The sequence below is a fragment of the Epinephelus fuscoguttatus genome, linkage group LG19 (assembly GCF_011397635.1).
Source record: "Epinephelus fuscoguttatus linkage group LG19, E.fuscoguttatus.final_Chr_v1".
Lineage (NCBI taxonomy): Eukaryota > Metazoa > Chordata > Actinopteri > Perciformes > Serranidae > Epinephelus > Epinephelus fuscoguttatus.
This window is the reverse complement of record NC_064770.1, coordinates 15,314,797-15,331,505: the sequence shown is the minus strand read 5'-3', so window position 1 is coordinate 15,331,505 and position 16,709 is coordinate 15,314,797. Positions and strand designations below refer to the sequence as shown.

The window sequence follows — 16,709 nt, the reverse complement described above, 5'->3', positions numbered from 1 at the left end:
ACATTTGCACATCTTTAAATCATACTTTGGAATTATTGCTTTCTGTATTCTTTTTCATGTTGCACATCTTCTATTCCTCTTTAGAAACACCCGTTTCCACCTACAGCATCATTTCTCTTTCAGTCTCTCAAGCTTACATCCCTTTTTTTATTCATTGTGCTTTGGATGTCTTGAATACACTTTTATCTTGTGTGTGTCTTTAGGTACTGTTGAGAAGGAACCAGACGTCTCTGAAGGTCAGTCCTGTTTTCTTAGCTTTGAACTTCTCTCTGCATACTGAGCTGATCTCCTGAGGGCTTATATCAAAACCTTGCGATTATGTCTCCTGACTTTCTTTCCTTCTCCTCTCATCCCTCATCTGTCAGGCGCCACTTCACCAGAGTGGATTGGCTTCCAGGAGGCTGAGTATAAATTTTTTGACCACCGCACCACTTGGGACCAGGCCCAGAGAATTTGCTCCTGGTTTGATTCTTCGCTGGCGTCTGTCCACTCAGCAGCGGAAGAAGCTTTCCTGGCCAACACTTTACGCGAGGTACTGCACACTTCATCAATAAGTCCATCATCGCTCGTAGGAGTTAATTTAATCTGAAAATGCAGTTAATTACTCATGATTTAGCAGACAATCCAGCTTTATGAGAGCAAAACTCTCGGAAATACCTAACAAGCACCAACCTGTGTGTGATCTGTGTAATTATTGTGTCTATACTCAGCTTGGCAGCATTTTCAAGAGGCAAGCCCTGCCTTCCAGAACGTCTGTGTGGCCTCGACATGCCCCATCACAGTCTCTCTCTCATTTTCAGATGGTGAAAGTGGAGGGTGATAATTGGTGGCTGGGGCTTCACACCTATGAAAATGATGGCCGCTTCCGCTGGTCTGACCACTCTGTGCTCAATTATGTGTCCTGGGCTCTCGGGAGGCCGCACCCACTCAGCCGTGATCGCAAATGTGTCCGCCTGGCCGCCAGCAAAGGTAAAAGCAGCCAAAGTAAGAGACCTCAGGAGACTTAATCAAATGCAGTACACAAAATGAGCTTGTATTTTCCGCTCCCAAACAGCGGATTGGGCTGACCAGAAGTGCCACTCTGACCTGCCCTACATCTGCAAGAGAGTGAATGTCACAGGCACCATTCCTCCAACTCCATCATCCCCACACCCACCTGCAGGCTGTCCTGACGGATGGTCCTCCTATCAACATAAGGTAGAGCTACAGCACACCAGGGTCTAGATGTATAAAACTGTGTGTAGATTCACGACAAAAACAGTGTGTATGCACAAAGGCAGAAATATGCACATGCATTCTTTAGGTCAGGTTTATAAAGCCGCGTGTAGGCCTGATTTGGTTTTATAAATTTCAATCATAGTGGTGTTGGACACATGTGCACGAGCCTCATTTCCACTCCCACAGTTTGCCATAAATAGATGTAGAAATACCCTTAAATATCTATTTGCCGATACTTGTGCCCGCTCCACCCCTCCACCCCTCATTAGACCTGTCACTGAGAAATACAGGAAAGAAAGTACAATCTCACTGACTGTGTCGCATCGGCAAGGTTCTCCAACGATGCCAGAGCAGCTGTCATTACGCACAGCTTTGGATATTTTTAGCGTTTGTACCATGAATTCATCATGTTTCTGCAAAAAATCTCAATTATCATCACAAACAGGGAACTGAATGTAAATAAGATTAATGATGAAATCCATCACTCATGAATCATTTAGGATGAACTTTCTAAATGTGCCTTTGACAGTTAACAGATCGTCATGTAGCCTGCAAAAATGATAACACAAACTGTGATATTGTCAAAACTACTTTAAAAAAATGTTACCTGTCTCTCAAGTCATATTTATTCTCCTTTTTATCATGTTACCCTGAATCATACCTGGTCTGAAATCTGTGTGAGGTGAGCACATTACCAGTTTAGGTGAGAGAAAAGGTGTACTCATTGCTTTGTGCGTACACATTGTTTATGCATCTGCCCCCAAGAATCAAGCACAATGCAACTATATTGTGTTGAACTGTTTAAATTAAGCAGGATGTCTAGAATGCATCAAATAAGTATAGCATACAGGCAGTGAAGCATCCTAACCTGAACAGTCTTGTTTTGTTGATATTTGCTTTGACATCTGGTGTGTCTGCAGTGTTTCAGAGTATTTGATCAGCCAGACCGAGTCACATGGTCTGCGGCCAAGTTGAAATGTGAAATTCAAGGAGGTGTACTGGCAGTGGTGTCGAATCATTTGGAGCAAGGTAATTACAGCAGAATACTGCAGGCACAGCTAACTGCAGGGAAGCAGTGCCGGACCCAACTAAAGTTAATGAGCTTACCTCTCTGCTCGAATGTAGATGACTTAGTTTTTAGTTATAATTATTTTACATGATAAAAAATGTGTAGGATTTGTAATTGTGAGTCGCAGTATGATATCATGAGTCATTTTATTATGATAGGAGTCAGTTGCCTGATACTTAGGTGGTTTAGATATTCATGTTTGTGTTACCTATTCCCATATTTATCACTGTTTATAAGTGTCTCATAAGTCTCACCACACACATGCACACTGATGCAATCAATTCTCCTCCTCACAGCCTTTGTCACCACCCTGCTTCGCAATGCCAGTGTTGACCTTTGGGTGGGCCTGACCTCAGATTCTAAAGGTCATTTCCAGTGGGCCAAGGCCAGCCTGCTCAGCTACACCAACTGGGCTCCCGGAGAGCCACTCGACAACAGCGGACCACACCACAACAGGACCCCGGTACCCACAGCATTCACCCATCAGCTCATGTGTCATGCTTTTGCCCTCAATGTGTTCCTGTTCTCATTTCACTGTCACCTGTCAGGGAAACTGTGTGGCGATGATTCATGGGAACCCACAGAAGAACACGGGCATGTGGGCCTCGCGAGCCTGTGAGATGGAAAGTAATGGCTTCCTCTGTCAGAGGCAACAAGGTGTGATATTGAGTAATAACCGCAACGATGTCTGCTTTAAAAGTGAAGAATATTTGCACCACAAACAAACGACTTTGTGGTTTCTTCAGACTCAGGTATCCCTCCGGCCCCGGCTCTTATCCCCACCTCCCTGTCAAAGCCTGTGGAACTGGGAGGAGTGACTTACCGGGTTGTGGAGAAGCGTCTGGACTGGACCGGGGCTCTGCACCTCTGTGAGTCTTTGAATGGGACCCTGGCCATGGTGAGAGATCCCTACCAGCAGGCTTACCTTACACTGCTGATCAACAGCCTGCGCCGGCCTGCCTGGATTGGTATCTACAATTATGGAGTAAGCCTATTAATTTACAGTATATCTCATATTAACAGAGGTCAACAAGTGCGATTGTGTTTTCCAGGCTGAGGGAAACTGCAGTTAACAGCAGCTTTTTTAATGTTTCCAGGGACGGAGCTTCACCTGGCTGGGTGAAGAAGAACTGTCGTATACAAACTGGAAGGATGGGGAGCCCCATCAGACGGCTGGATGTGGTCACATGACCACTACTGGCCAGTGGACTATGACTTCCTGTGAGGCTAAACTGGAGGCTGCTATCTGTCAGATTGGTGGTATGTGTGTGTGATGTAACAGCAATACCTGCCAATTAACTTGTTGCACAAATGCAAATAACAAATCACTGAAAACATCTTTTCTGCTATTTTTACTTTGCCAGAGGAGCCTGTGCTTCACGAGTGGATCTACCCCGGCCAGTGCCCCCATTCTCTGGGAGAGTGGGCGTGGGTGCCTTTTAGAAACCACTGTTATGCCTTCAACCTGCAAACTCTTAGACTGCAGCAGGATGCTCGCACATCCTGTAAAAAAGGTAGAGTTTCAGAAACCCCTTCACACCTCTGCTGTTTTCCTGCTGTGCTGCCCATTAGGGCTGGTTGATTGGTCAAATTTTATTTTCAATCATGATTTTGGCTTCCAACGATTATTATAACAAGATAATTGAGGTTCAATTTTTGTGCCACTTTCCATTTCACACGGATGCTTTCATTTTGTCTTGTGTCAAAAATCCAGTGCCTTTGCAGCCAACTTGTAAACTTTATTGCTAGATTGAGCAACTTTTCAGACCCTCTTTGTGACTTAATTTCTAAAAAGCGACTAAAAACAAATCTGGCAACTTATTCAGACCATCAGGGGAAAAGTCTGAAATATATTCAATCATATTATATTGTAATTCATGACCATGCACGCTGCTTGGAGTGATCACAGACGAGAGCTCGTCTGCCAGCAGCGCAGGGTCTCTCCCTTTCCTCTTGGCTGAATTTACATTTATATATGATATATTATTTATTTTATTTATTTATTTGATTTTTGTACATTTACTTTTTTATTTGATTTTCAGTTGAATTATATTCAAAGTTAAGGAAAATACACAGTTAAAAAGAAGTTTTTAAGCTCAATAAATGCATGATGTTTTCAAAGTTGTTGAGTAGTCATGATCTTAATATTAACCAAAATAATCATGATTATTACTTTTGTCATAATTGAGCAGCCCTACTGCTCCTACAATTCATGATACTGATTTGAAAGCCAATAAAGTGCAATACTTCTGACCATCTCTGCTGCAAACATAATTGATAAAATGCATCAATATATCTAAACTTAGAGGTGTTATTCACTGTCTGCACTATTGTTAAATCTTCCAACATGATCAATTCTCATTTCTCTTTTTGTCCCATCTCTTGTGTATTTCTTTATTTTTCTCTCTTCCAGCGGGAGCTGAACTTCTCTCCATCTTAGATGAGACGGAGAACGGATTTGTATGGGAACACATCCAGAGCTATGCAGAGCAGGCACATGGAGCTTGGCTGGGCATCAGCGTGAAAGGTCCAGCAACGTTGCATTAGACTGTCCGTTCCATCTCTCTCTACAGCAGCAAACTTAATAACCTTCAGATTTTCATTAAAAAAAAAAAAAATCCATGTTGAGGCTGCTTGTAGTGAAATTATCTTCCTCTGTTTGCAGATAATTCTATTAATTTAATGAGTTTTACCAGATTGATTTCTTTTATATAATAATTATAAAACAATTAATTAAGTAGAGGAAACCTAATTAAGACTGTTTTTCTCGTGTCAAAAAACTGTGATAAAGCAAGGTGCATTATCTCAGGAAAGTTAATTCATTAAGCTGTATTATTATCTGCCAGTGCAATTAGATAATTTGGCTGAATTGCCCTGAAATATACTCAGTAAGCTAATGGGAAGAACTGAATCTATATTGGAAACCTCTATGACTAAACAGATGTCAGGCAGAACACGATATGACAAATTAGCTCTCCTAAAGATACAACTAAGGAAACAGTTTTGCTTAAGTGTGCTTGAAGCTCCTCTGAGTGTGTGTGCATGTGCTCCTGCTACAGGTAGAGGTCTAGTGTGGAGCGAGGACATGGAGATGTCGTACACCAACTGGGAGACGCATGATGTGGCCCTCTCTGTTTTGTCTCCAAACTCCTGCTTCTGGATCCAGAGCAACAGCGGCCTGTGGAAGCCAGGCTCCTGCAGAAATCGCACGCACGGAGTCATCTGTAAACTGCCTCGCAGTAAGCACACACAGAACCACTTTGGTCATGAGACAGTCACTCTCAGAATCAGATCAAGTTGAGTTGTTGAGTTTGAGATCTAGTCAAAGAGATCAGAGCAAATTAAGAAATTTCTTATCAAACCAATCAATGAATCAAATATGGCTTATCGGGCGGCACGGTGGTGTGGTGGTTAGCACTGTCGCCTCACAGCAAGAGGGTTGCCGGTTCGATCCCGGGCGTGGGAGCCCTTCTGTGCGGAGTTTGCATGTTCTCCCCGTGTCAGCGTGGGTTCTCTCCGGGCACTCTGGCTTCCTCCCACAGTCCAAAGACATGCAGATTGGGGACTAGGTTAATTGGAGACTTTAAATTGTCCGTAGGTGTGAATGTGAGCGTGAATGGTTGTTTGTCTCTATGTGTCAGCCCTGCGATAGTCTGGCGACCTGTCCAGGGTGTACCCTGCCTCTCGCCCGATGTAGCTGGGATAGGCTCCAGCCCCCCCGCGACCCTCAAGAGGATGAAGCGGTTAGAAGATGAATGAATGAATGAAATATGGCTTATCAACTCAAAGAGATTTACAAACTATACATACGTATAAACCCTTAAATAGATTGTAGCATTGAGAGAAAATCACCCAGAGGAGGATGAGCTCAAGTGCTATTAAAATGACTGCCAAATACTTAAAGTGATCAGTTTTACTAACCGTTCCTTCCTTCATTTGCAGGTATTGAAACCGCAGCTGTAACATGTAAGTATGATTATCTGCTGCCATGTTGTTCTGTTCACTTTAAAACTTAAAGGGACAGTTCATCCCCCAAATTAAAAATGCAAATTACCTGTAGTGCTGTTTATCAGTTTAGATAACGCTGAGTTTTGAGGAGAAAGGACACATTTTGTGGGGTGTAACGGACAAGTCATATAATGAGTAGCGTAACAAATTACTGTTGGCAGGATGTAATAAGTAAACTGATTACTTTTGGCAAGAGTAATGAGAATTAAATCACATCTTTAGTGTAACAAGCCCAACATTGCTCACCTAGCCCCACTGAGCTAGCCAAAAATACTACTTAGCTGAGGAGGATGCCATTAAACATCTCGTGCTGTCAAGAGCTTAAACCTCTCATTTACGAGTAGATGCTCACTTCCTTTTGCGCAGTGATGTCGTTGGTGTGTGTAGTTCACAAGAAAGAAAATAGTTCCTTCATGAAACTGCTCACAACAAGGTCTGTGGATTATCTTTAGTAACTGGGTCATGATTTATGGAAAGAGACATTCCTGTTGAGTTTTACAAAGGTATTTTTTTTTGGCGCTTTGAGCACCACAAGCCGAGTACCATCTATTTCTATTGTATTGGAGGGAAGGCAGACATCTTTACGGCTGATATCTCCAACACTCAGCAACTCACACCAAAACAATCTAGACTGATAAATAGCACTACAGGTAAGTGTAAAAATATGATTCTTTTATTTTGGGGTGAACTGTCCCTTTAATATACATGTCTGTGTTTGACTAGTGAATAAATTATAGTAATCCTGGCATCCTTTTTCTACCTCTCCATAGCGCAAAGCGATCACCTGCCCACTGTGATCGTTGTCTTGGTGACGGCTCTGGTGCTGGTGGCGCTAATCGTCGGTGTGATCTACTTGTACCGTCGGCGAACTGTCGGGTCGCGGGGCTCCTATGAAGGGGCCCGCTACAGCCGCACCAACTCCAGCCTCACAGAGCAGATTGAGAAGAACATCCTGGTGTCAGACATGGAGCTGAACGAGCAGGCGGAGTAGCAGAGCCGCCTCGCAGCGACTCAACCCAGGACTGGACCTGAACTGAAACAGGAGAGGCTGATTTTATCGCGCTGACTCAGATACACATTGTGGCATTTATGTTTTTGTTGACTCTTTTGAAACCAAAAAACAAAAAAAAAGATTTTTAAAGTGCTGAAGGGCTGTGTAGAGCGCAGCAGATGTTTAATTTTAAATTGAATCCCCGCCTTCTCAATCCTCTTTTGCCAAGACTTAACAGCTCTACCAATGTCTCTCCAGACAAATCAGATCCTTCCATATGTACAGCTTTGCCCCAAAAACATCCATGGAGGCCATAAATGGATCCACTGGGAATTCAGTTTTATTGCAGCTGGAAAAGTTCAACATAAATCGGTTTTATGAAATGACTCCTCGCTGTCTTCCCTGGTGCCAATGTAAAGTTTTACTTGGTGTATATTTGCTTTCTCGTTCCCACTTTGATTGAAAGACTAACAAAGCAAAAAATGTACCATCACAGCCGCAGATTGACTCCTAACTAAAACCATTTGTCTCTTAAATACATAGCCACAGTCTTCTTCAGGACCAAAGTCACTTTTTGAATTTTTTTTTTTTTCTGTATTGCCATGACAGTATTTACCTGAACTTGAGGTGTGTTTTTGTTGTTTTGTCGCATTCATGTCCTTCCCATTGATTTGTCATGATCTGTGCAGCTTTAGAGAACTGATACTGATGATGCATGTGTGGTTTTTGTGAGTCTGCCTCTCTCCTCCTCTCTGATCTGACACGTCAGCACCAGCTGTCGAACGAGCAGAGGAGGAAGAAGTCCAAATGTGAATGTGTGGAGGGTGACAGGGACCATTATTAGTGGTGACCGTCTGAGGGCAGTACACTAGAATTGTGCACATTAAACTAAGTTGCTGTACTTAGCATTGAAAGGTGGTCTTTAAGGAGACTACATTGTTTTATTTTTTTGGTACTGCAGGACTGGAGGTTGGCTGACTCTCAACTTCCAGGGCTCCGTGTACATTTTGGCACTTTCTACCATTATCTCGAGCTTATTCAATCTTAATCATCCGCTTGCCTTTAGTCATTCCTTTAAGGCATGTTTTTGTTTGTTTTGGCTCTTCGTGTCACCATCTGGTGCTGATTCAGCAATTTTTAAGGGCAGTTATTCTCTTTGTATGCATCGTGTAAAGGGGTTTGTCTGATTCATCTTTTTATGGAGCTCACTTCTCTGTATGTTTTATCTCCTGGATATTTTTCTCTCTTTGTCTTTTTAATGATGCAGGTTTTATGATGTGTTTTGACTTAAATACGACTGGTGAAGACATTTGGAAATGTTCCTGTTTTTATGGGATAATTGCCAACACTTGAACCTCTCATTGCCCCACTAAAGAAAACATCCCTGGAGTGAATGACACTGTTGTATATATATGAGAGCCAAAGAATGTTTTAAAAGTGAATTCACAATTTCCTTCAAGAAAACCTCCTTCCATTCTTTTTCTACGTCATTTTAAGATTTCATTCACATTTGCGTGGCGTAATGACCGCATTTTTCAGAGTTCATTTGCCTCCTCAAACTTTTCTTTTTTCCTTTTCCCCCTCAGCTCTTGCCTCTGAGTGCATTTCTGTCTCTACCGCTTGCAGGAATGCTTTGGAGCCGTTTCAGTCTGAGGCTTTTGGTGTCTCACAGAGCTGCTGTGAAAAAAAAAAAACAGCTTTTTTTGCTCCGTGAGTTGGACTAAGATAGAGGGGGAAGGGAGGAGGAGAAGGACTACGAAGAAGTGTGAGTGTGTGTGTGAGTGCGTGTGTGTGCGTGCGCGTGGCAGTGTGTGCAGTCTCCAGCTGTGGAATGTTGAGTCGGCAAGAAGAGCTCAGTGGCACGTCTGGAACCAATCAGAGAAGGAGGACTCAGGGACAAGAAGGGTCAAAAAGAAGAAGGGTAAAAAAAGGAAAACCTAGACTGAGGAAAAAAGGGGGAAAAAGGAGGAGTGCGAGGAGGAGTTAGGGATGTAGGAAGAGAGGAAGGAGGAGTGTAAAGGGTGCAGCGGTGTGTCCTGGGTTTACCCCGGCCTCTGCTGGTGGTTTCACTGTACAGGTTTGTCTTTGTATGCAGTGGATGTGAGCTGATTGAGGTGATGGTGTGAAAGTGGTACGACCCTCTGCGTGTTCCCCAGGGAGATTACGTCTGTGAGGCAGGCCGGCTCTTGTCCCTGTGAAGATTAGCTGAAGCACCTGTTCAACTTTTTTTTTTGGAAGTTTTTGTGTCATTTTTATATGAAATAAATAAAGTCTATGTTCTCAGAGCTTCTGCTTTCACAGTTATTTATGGCTTTTCAGAGGTTGGAACAAAGTAAATGCTTTGCAAGTCACAAGTCCCGAGGCAAGTCCCAGATCCTTAACTTCACATTTCAAGTCCTAAACAAGTCATAACGCACTTTTTGCCAAATTTAATGCCGTTTCACAACAGATTAATGATATATTCAATTTACAAAAATCGTGAGTGCAAGATTTTTAAAACAAGTACACTGAACTTAAAGGAATAGTTTTTTTGGTGGATCTGTATGACATACTTACTACATTGTATCCTCCTGAGACCTGAACTGTTGTTTGCTATGCATTTTGAATTTCTCCTAGCTATTTGGGATCAGTAGGACCTAATAAGTATAAAAATCTAAACACTGTCAAAAATAATCAAGTCCCAATATCTTCAAAGTAGACTTTCTAATTAACATCTTAGCTTGTTACTGTTGCTAAAATTGGTAAAGTTTGTACAGCACATCAAACTACAGCTGTTTTTAATCATAAATAAACAAGTATCAACCATTACATTTAAGCATGTTTTGGACCTTGTACACTTTTGTGCCAGGGTTGGCTGCAGACTGACTTGACAGAGATGGCTGCCACCTTGTTTTTACATGGATTAGTGTATTGTGGTTATGCTACCACTAGATGGCACAAAAAAGTGTCCATGAATGAGGACAACAGGTCTAAAGTAAGCATAATGAAGTATAAGGTCCACTAAACCCAAAATGTGATGTCTTCAAGTGAGGATATACAGGGTCTTAGGAGGGTAAGATGGCGTCGGTGTGCTCCCTGTTTGCAGAAAGAGACACCCCAGAAGCTCAGCTATTGCTGTGGATTAGAGTTGACAGCAAAAGTATTTTAGACACTTAAAAAAAGGCCTACCTATAAAACAAAGTAACATCATTCCAAGTGGATGTTTTATTTACAGTATTTTAACCACTTTACCTTGCTGTCAGACAGCACTTTACTTTTGGAGCTACATTTTCTTAATTAAAAGAAAAATGAAGCTGACACACTTTCACGGCATAAAATAACTATTAACCAGTACCACACTAGAATGAATTTTGTATATTTCAGTTTTGTCTTGTGTATAACTTTGTCTTCCCAAATTGGCTTGGCTGAAGGTACCACATGATTTGAAATCAAAAGGCTCAAGTCCAGGTGAAGTCATTGGTGTTTAGGTGTGAGTCAAGTTGCAAGTCTTTTTAAAAATTTTTGTTAAGAGTCTAAAGTCATCAAATCTGTGACTCGATTCTGACTCGAGTCCAAGTCAGGTTGCTCAAGTCTGCACCTTTTTGACTTATATTTAATTGTGGAGTCAGTTCTCATGTGAAATTGTTGCTTGTTTACTGTCTGAAAGAGAAACAGTTCACTGGCTGTTTGCTTGTGACTTTGGTGTAAGTTTTCCCTGCTGTGAGTTTTGTAAGTCAGTGAGCTGGGAAATTGATGTGTAAAATGTGGACTGCAATGTTGATGCTGTTCCACAAGAGGGCACACCTTGCCTGCTGTATGGGAAACATGCTGCTCATGGTGTCATTTCATTTGACCGTTTGTATCTCACAGCCCAGGTCACTGTGACTTTTCAGTAAATCGCTACAGAGGTATTCATCTAACCTACACCTGCCAGTTTTACGTTGCAACCAACGGCAGAATTTGCATTTCGTTGTGATTGCAATCATGTCTACAGTTGAAAGGTTTTATGCAAATAATGTGATAAGATGCTGCTAGAGTAAAGCAGCTACACACCACAATCCACCCCCTCCTTTTCCAGCTAGACTAAGTTCAAACAAGCACACCAACATGGAGACAAGTACATGTTTTAAACTCAACACCTGGTGTAATGGGAGCTTGTGGTCTCTTCTTGCCAGAGACCTGCACCTCTGCAGCATCACATCCCAGCCAGTAAATTGCTTGTTATTCAAATCAAACTGGCTCTCTGTAATCCATCTCACTTAGGATGGATGTCACAACTCATCCAACTACATGCCGCAGGCACTCAGTTTAAAGCATCCAGGGGTTATGTACTCCAGCCGTTGTTTATAAGTTTCACAGCCCCACTGCCTGTCGTTGTTAATGTGCCTCTGGTGTGTGGAAACTATCCTCTAGGAACTTTAACTTACTCTTTAAACAGCCCATTTTTCAGTCTGTTGAATTTCAGACTCGGCTCTAGCTGTATTAAACATCCCCACTATTATTTGTATGCTGTGGCTGCAACCTGTAGTGTAAATAAATTGTCATGTTGTGTTTATCGTTCGCTGAATTGTACTAATGTTTTATTACTTTGTCATCCTTAATATTTATCACAGAGCTTCCTAGTTACCTGAGTGTTTTGAATGCACTCCAAAAAGACAGCTGATAAGCATATTTAATTGAAATGTTTCCCTGGCAACAGCTGAAGCAAATTTAAAATGTTTTGTTGCCTACAGTTTGAGAATGTGTGCGTGTGCCTGTGTGTGAGTGTGTGTGTGTGTGTGGTGCCACAATTTTTCCGCTCCCTTTCGTGATAAGGAGGCCTGACCTATCCACCTGAGATGTTTCTCGGAAGCCGTTCCACCACCTACTTTTCATTTTAATGACTTGAGTTTATTAGCATTCTTTACCAGCAGCAGTTGCACTGCTTTCTGCTTTTTATTTCCTCTTTTGATGATGCAGTAATGGCTCACTGAAAGGTCACATGGGTAATGTAAATGTGTCAGCGTGAGGTGAAAAGGGTCGGATCATGGGGAGGATTTCACAGTGGCCTGTGGGCTTCTGTTTGCACATGTACAGCAGCCATAGCTAAAGCAGCAGCCATCTTGCCTGAGGCGTCTTGAATGCACCTGTCTGGGGTTTTGGAGTTTAAAGACAGGCAGCAGCAGCAGCAGCAGCAGCAGCGGAGGTCTCTGCTCAGGGAGTTACAGAACAATATCACTGCTTCATTCCTTCCCGCCTCCTTTGAGATACTCGAGTAAAACCCTTCATGATTAATTAACCAACAAAAGAAAAGAGAAAGGAGAATGAAACTCTTCAAACAGCTCAGCTCATGCCTAATCAATGTCCTCTTAATTTGAAGGTTTGATGTTCAGATCAGGCTCTTGTGTTTTTCACAAGCTGCTGCTGTTTATTCCCCCTCCTCCCACTCCAAGTTTTCTTCCTATCTGGCAGTGTTGGCACTGCAGGTTGAGGGAGGAGAACCAGAGAGAAAGCGGCGTTAACAAGTGAAATTAAAAACCCATTCACTCTCCTCAGTCATCCATTTGGAGGCTGGCCAAAGGAGAAGCAGCTGTTAGGCTGGCAATGGAGGAGGGAGACAGAGAGTGAGACACAGAGAGAAAGAGAGACACAGAGAGAGAGAGAGAGAGAGAGAGAGAGAAAGAGAGAAAAGGAGAAGAGCAAAAAAGTGAATTTAGAGTTTTGAAAGGAATAGGATCATGCACTCTTCCCTCTGAACACCAGCAGAGGAATGAGCTCTTTTGAAAAGAAGCTGCCTAATAAAAACTTGCTCTGCCCTCAGAATTGCTGTTGGCTTATATAATCAATGTCTTTTAATGCTGCTGGTCCAAAATAGGATCTATGAGACAGACTATGGAGCTTATCAGCAAAGCGCTCATGCTTTTAACAAGGCACTTTCGTTTAATTCTCCTTTACAGAACAATATGTACTGATTAATATCCAGGGTGCAGCAAAATGCAGTTCAACAGCAGTAATGGAGGTGGACATAGATGTAACCTAGCGTTCTCAGGTACTTGTTGTTTTTTTCCCATTGCTGTAGTTGTAATTGTTCAAGTCTGAGCACTTGACACAATGTCTGACCTAATGTTAAGTCTTATTCCTTCTTCATGGTGAAAAAACAAGTCCATTCTCTGTTCCTCTTTGTACTTATAATGGCTTTTTATAAAGGGTGCGCTCACCTAAATCACATCCCCTACCTCGCTGGTATCTTGCCATGCAGATCGTTTTGGTTTTACCTGCATGTGCCTGCTGTCTCGATCCGCTTCTTTACTCTTTGTGTTCGCAGAGATGGGCATTTGAAAATACACAAGTACAATCTGTGGTTGGTCGTTCAAAGCCAGTGGTTCTCAAATGGTGCCGTGATGGAAATCCAGGTGTGCCGTGAGATTTTGTGATAACCGCACATTATTACTGATATTCAACTGGGCCTGTACAAAGAGTTATGGATGAATTTTTAATTGACTGTTGTCAATTGAAAGAGAGGCAAACTCTAGTTAAAAAATGTAATTTAATTTAAAAAACCCTAACTCTAATAGGGACCTATTTGTCACCATTCGTGCATATTATGAATTACTGGTGTGAGACACATCAAAAGCCCTGATTGGCAGCCAGTGTGAGGGATGATAATATTCAAAAGGAGAAAGCAGTGAGTTGGACAATGGACCACTTTGTTGTACAGAGCAAATTACAAAAAAGCACCAGCGAAGACGACCTAACACCGAAAGAAAAGAGGAAGAAAAAATCTGTCAGACAGTATCACAGAAGGTACCTGTCTTGTTTTTTCTTATTTCTATTGTCTTCTGTCGTGATAACACACGTTATAGAAGCTATTGCGCACAGATGTGAATACAGGTGTGCCCTTTGGTGTGCCTTGGGCACAGAAAGCTTAAAAACCACTGTTCTAAGCACCTAAGCCAACGGAAATACACACACTAGGCCCCCATAACTCTCCAGGTCTCTTAATACATCCATGCATACCACCCACACTGTTATGAAACAGAGCTGGCTGATAATCAGCAAAGCATCCCTTTAAGCAGTGATTTAATGCACCACCCGGCGAGTATAAGTGACCCAAATCACACACCCAAGATGTGTCACGAACAGGTGAGTCTGGCTAATATGCTAAATGCTAAAATGCTCAAGGTGGATCACAGTGATTTTGTGTTCACTGAGAATCCTCACCTCCAGTGAGGTGTGCGAGACCTCTCTGGTGTTTGTGACAATAATCCCTGATGTGCCTGCAGAGCCTCATTCAGCTCTAAGTGTTTGAAAACACTGAGGAGCGCAGTGGGACAGAGAGAGGCAGTGGACTGGTTATATTTTCAGAATGAACAAGCAGAGGAGTTGAATCCGGATCAGACCGAGGAGGACTTTGCGGTGCTCACAGAATGATGTTCAGAAAGGTAAGTAGAAGAGCAAACTCCACATAATGTGCAGCTCTCTTTTTGCTTTAATTTATTGAAGTTTAATATGTGTGCTTGTAGCTGCAGCTACTGTGGAGTTGCTGTCTCCCTTGGTGAGGCTTTCTGCTTTTATCTTTAACTGTCTATTGAAATTCTGTAGCTTAATAATGCTTGATGCGCCTGTCAAGGGGTCCACTTGTTATCTATTGTCCCTTGATTTTGTTTAATTGTCTGAGTTTTGTATATTTTCTGATGATTCTAGTGAGGTTACCCCGAGGAAGGTGTTGTGTAATTGATAATCAGCTGTATGCACAGGCTGCAAAGTGCTGTCTTTAGAAGGGGAACATATGGTTTGGACATAAGGGCTCTGTGATGTGTAGGCCGATACACTGACAAGCCTAATAGGCTGCATTTTGTAACCAATATATATGTTCTTTACTTTAATAGGTCTATCAGATGAAGTCATCAACATATAATTTTAGCTTAACCACCTGTCACCCCCTTTCTTTTACCTCTACTATTCTTTCCAGCCCTGACGATATATAATGTATTATGATGTACGTGTAAATATTGTGAGAAATAGTTTAAAAGTAAAATAACCAGAAGATCACGAATTAGATCAAGGTATTTCATTACATCCAATGTTGCTATAAGTCAATTTTACTCATTAATTTGCAGCATTGCCCACAATGGCCTCATACGAGAGATATTACAGGGATAGCTACTTCAGTATAAACTCTACAGTAAAATCTCTGGTAGTTGGCTCAGTTCATCCTTGTCCAGTCCTGCCTCATACATCATGATAAAGGTGAATGAAATCTGGTTTCTTGTGCTTAAAGCATTGCAAACTGACGTATGAAAACATTTAAAAGCTTTAAGAATAAAGTCCTGATTTCTTGCTGTAAACAGTTTTCACTGGGACTACTTTCTCCTGAACAAATTGTCCCTAAAATATCTGACAGATGTGTCAAAACCTCATCAAACAAAATCCAAGCTATCTGGATGACTCGATAGGAGCTAGTGTGAAAACATATTTTTGTGTGAGATTTGGGTGAACCACACTACCACTCATCTGAGAGCATTTCTAATATCCTGCTTTTAAGTGGTCACAGCGTACTCGCGCTGCACCTGCTTCATTTTATGTCGAGGCACCGAAGAGACGATGATGTCCCCGTCCCTGTTATCTGCAGTGGTAAGAGCTCTTGGCTGAGATTGCTTCTGGTGTGTCATCATGCAGTATGACGGCTCTCTATCCACCTGTTGTCACTGTTAGATGCTTGTCATTGCCGAACGAACCCCTCTGAACTGTGAGTGTGGAGTCAATATAATAATCTCCTTGGCCAGTGGGTCGCCTGATAAACACTTTGCAGACGCACTGACAGACCCAGAGATGGTGCACTTCACTCCCAGCAGAGAAGGCCCCATCTGGAATCGGCCATTGATTTTTAGTCAAAGTGATTTTTTATGGCCATGAAAACAACCCCTGTGTGCCAGCTTCTTTAACACGGGGATCAAATTCTCTAATCTTTGTCCAAATCAAAGGCTGCACACTTCAAAGTGACTGGATCAGCAGAGATACGCACAGAGCAGCAATGCCAGAGCAGGAGGAAAGGGAGGAAAAAAACGCTTTGCTCTCACTTTGCTGTCCAAACTAATTTCAACTCCCGTCTTTCTTCTCCCTTTTCGTCTTTCCAGTAAGTTTGCAGTGCGTTGTGTTTCAGCTTGAGTGCGTGTCTGTGTGAGTGTGTGTGTGTGTGTGTGTGTGTGTGTGTGTGTGTGTGTGTGTGCTGCGATGGACAGTCGTGACAGAGAAAACTTGGACAGCCAAGAGGATGGATGGTGTACAGAGGCAGGTTGGTGGTGGCAGAGGGGGAGCGCGGAGGACTGGAGGCTGGGTGTGGTGCAGTTATCTCCTCTGTGCAGATGAGAACATGTCTTTGCCTGCGGGATGCTGCTCTTTCTCAGGCCAAGGACAGCATCCGTGTGGTGAAAGGGATTATGGGCACACTGTTCCCACTCTCTG

At 42.5% G+C, this 16,709-nt stretch overlaps 1 protein-coding gene across 1 annotated transcript in view; it reads left to right on the top strand.

The window, feature by feature from the left end:
* mrc2 (mannose receptor, C type 2) overlaps positions 1–9,562 on the top strand; it is a 37,313-nt gene extending 27,751 nt beyond the window's left edge. Inside the window, exons 16-29 of the mRNA XM_049562367.1 lie at positions 204–236; positions 366–532; positions 801–969; positions 1,055–1,197; positions 2,139–2,247; positions 2,584–2,750; positions 2,836–2,944; positions 3,034–3,272; positions 3,385–3,547; positions 3,652–3,801; positions 4,701–4,814; positions 5,347–5,526; positions 6,230–6,253; positions 7,066–9,562. Coding sequence (XP_049418324.1) covers positions 204–236; positions 366–532; positions 801–969; positions 1,055–1,197; positions 2,139–2,247; positions 2,584–2,750; positions 2,836–2,944; positions 3,034–3,272; positions 3,385–3,547; positions 3,652–3,801; positions 4,701–4,814; positions 5,347–5,526; positions 6,230–6,253; positions 7,066–7,286 — 1,988 coding nt within the window. The 3' untranslated portion in view covers positions 7,287–9,562. The remainder of the gene's footprint in view (positions 1–203; positions 237–365; positions 533–800; positions 970–1,054; positions 1,198–2,138; positions 2,248–2,583; positions 2,751–2,835; positions 2,945–3,033; positions 3,273–3,384; positions 3,548–3,651; positions 3,802–4,700; positions 4,815–5,346; positions 5,527–6,229; positions 6,254–7,065) is intronic.
* Positions 9,563–16,709: the final 7,147 nt, after the last annotated feature.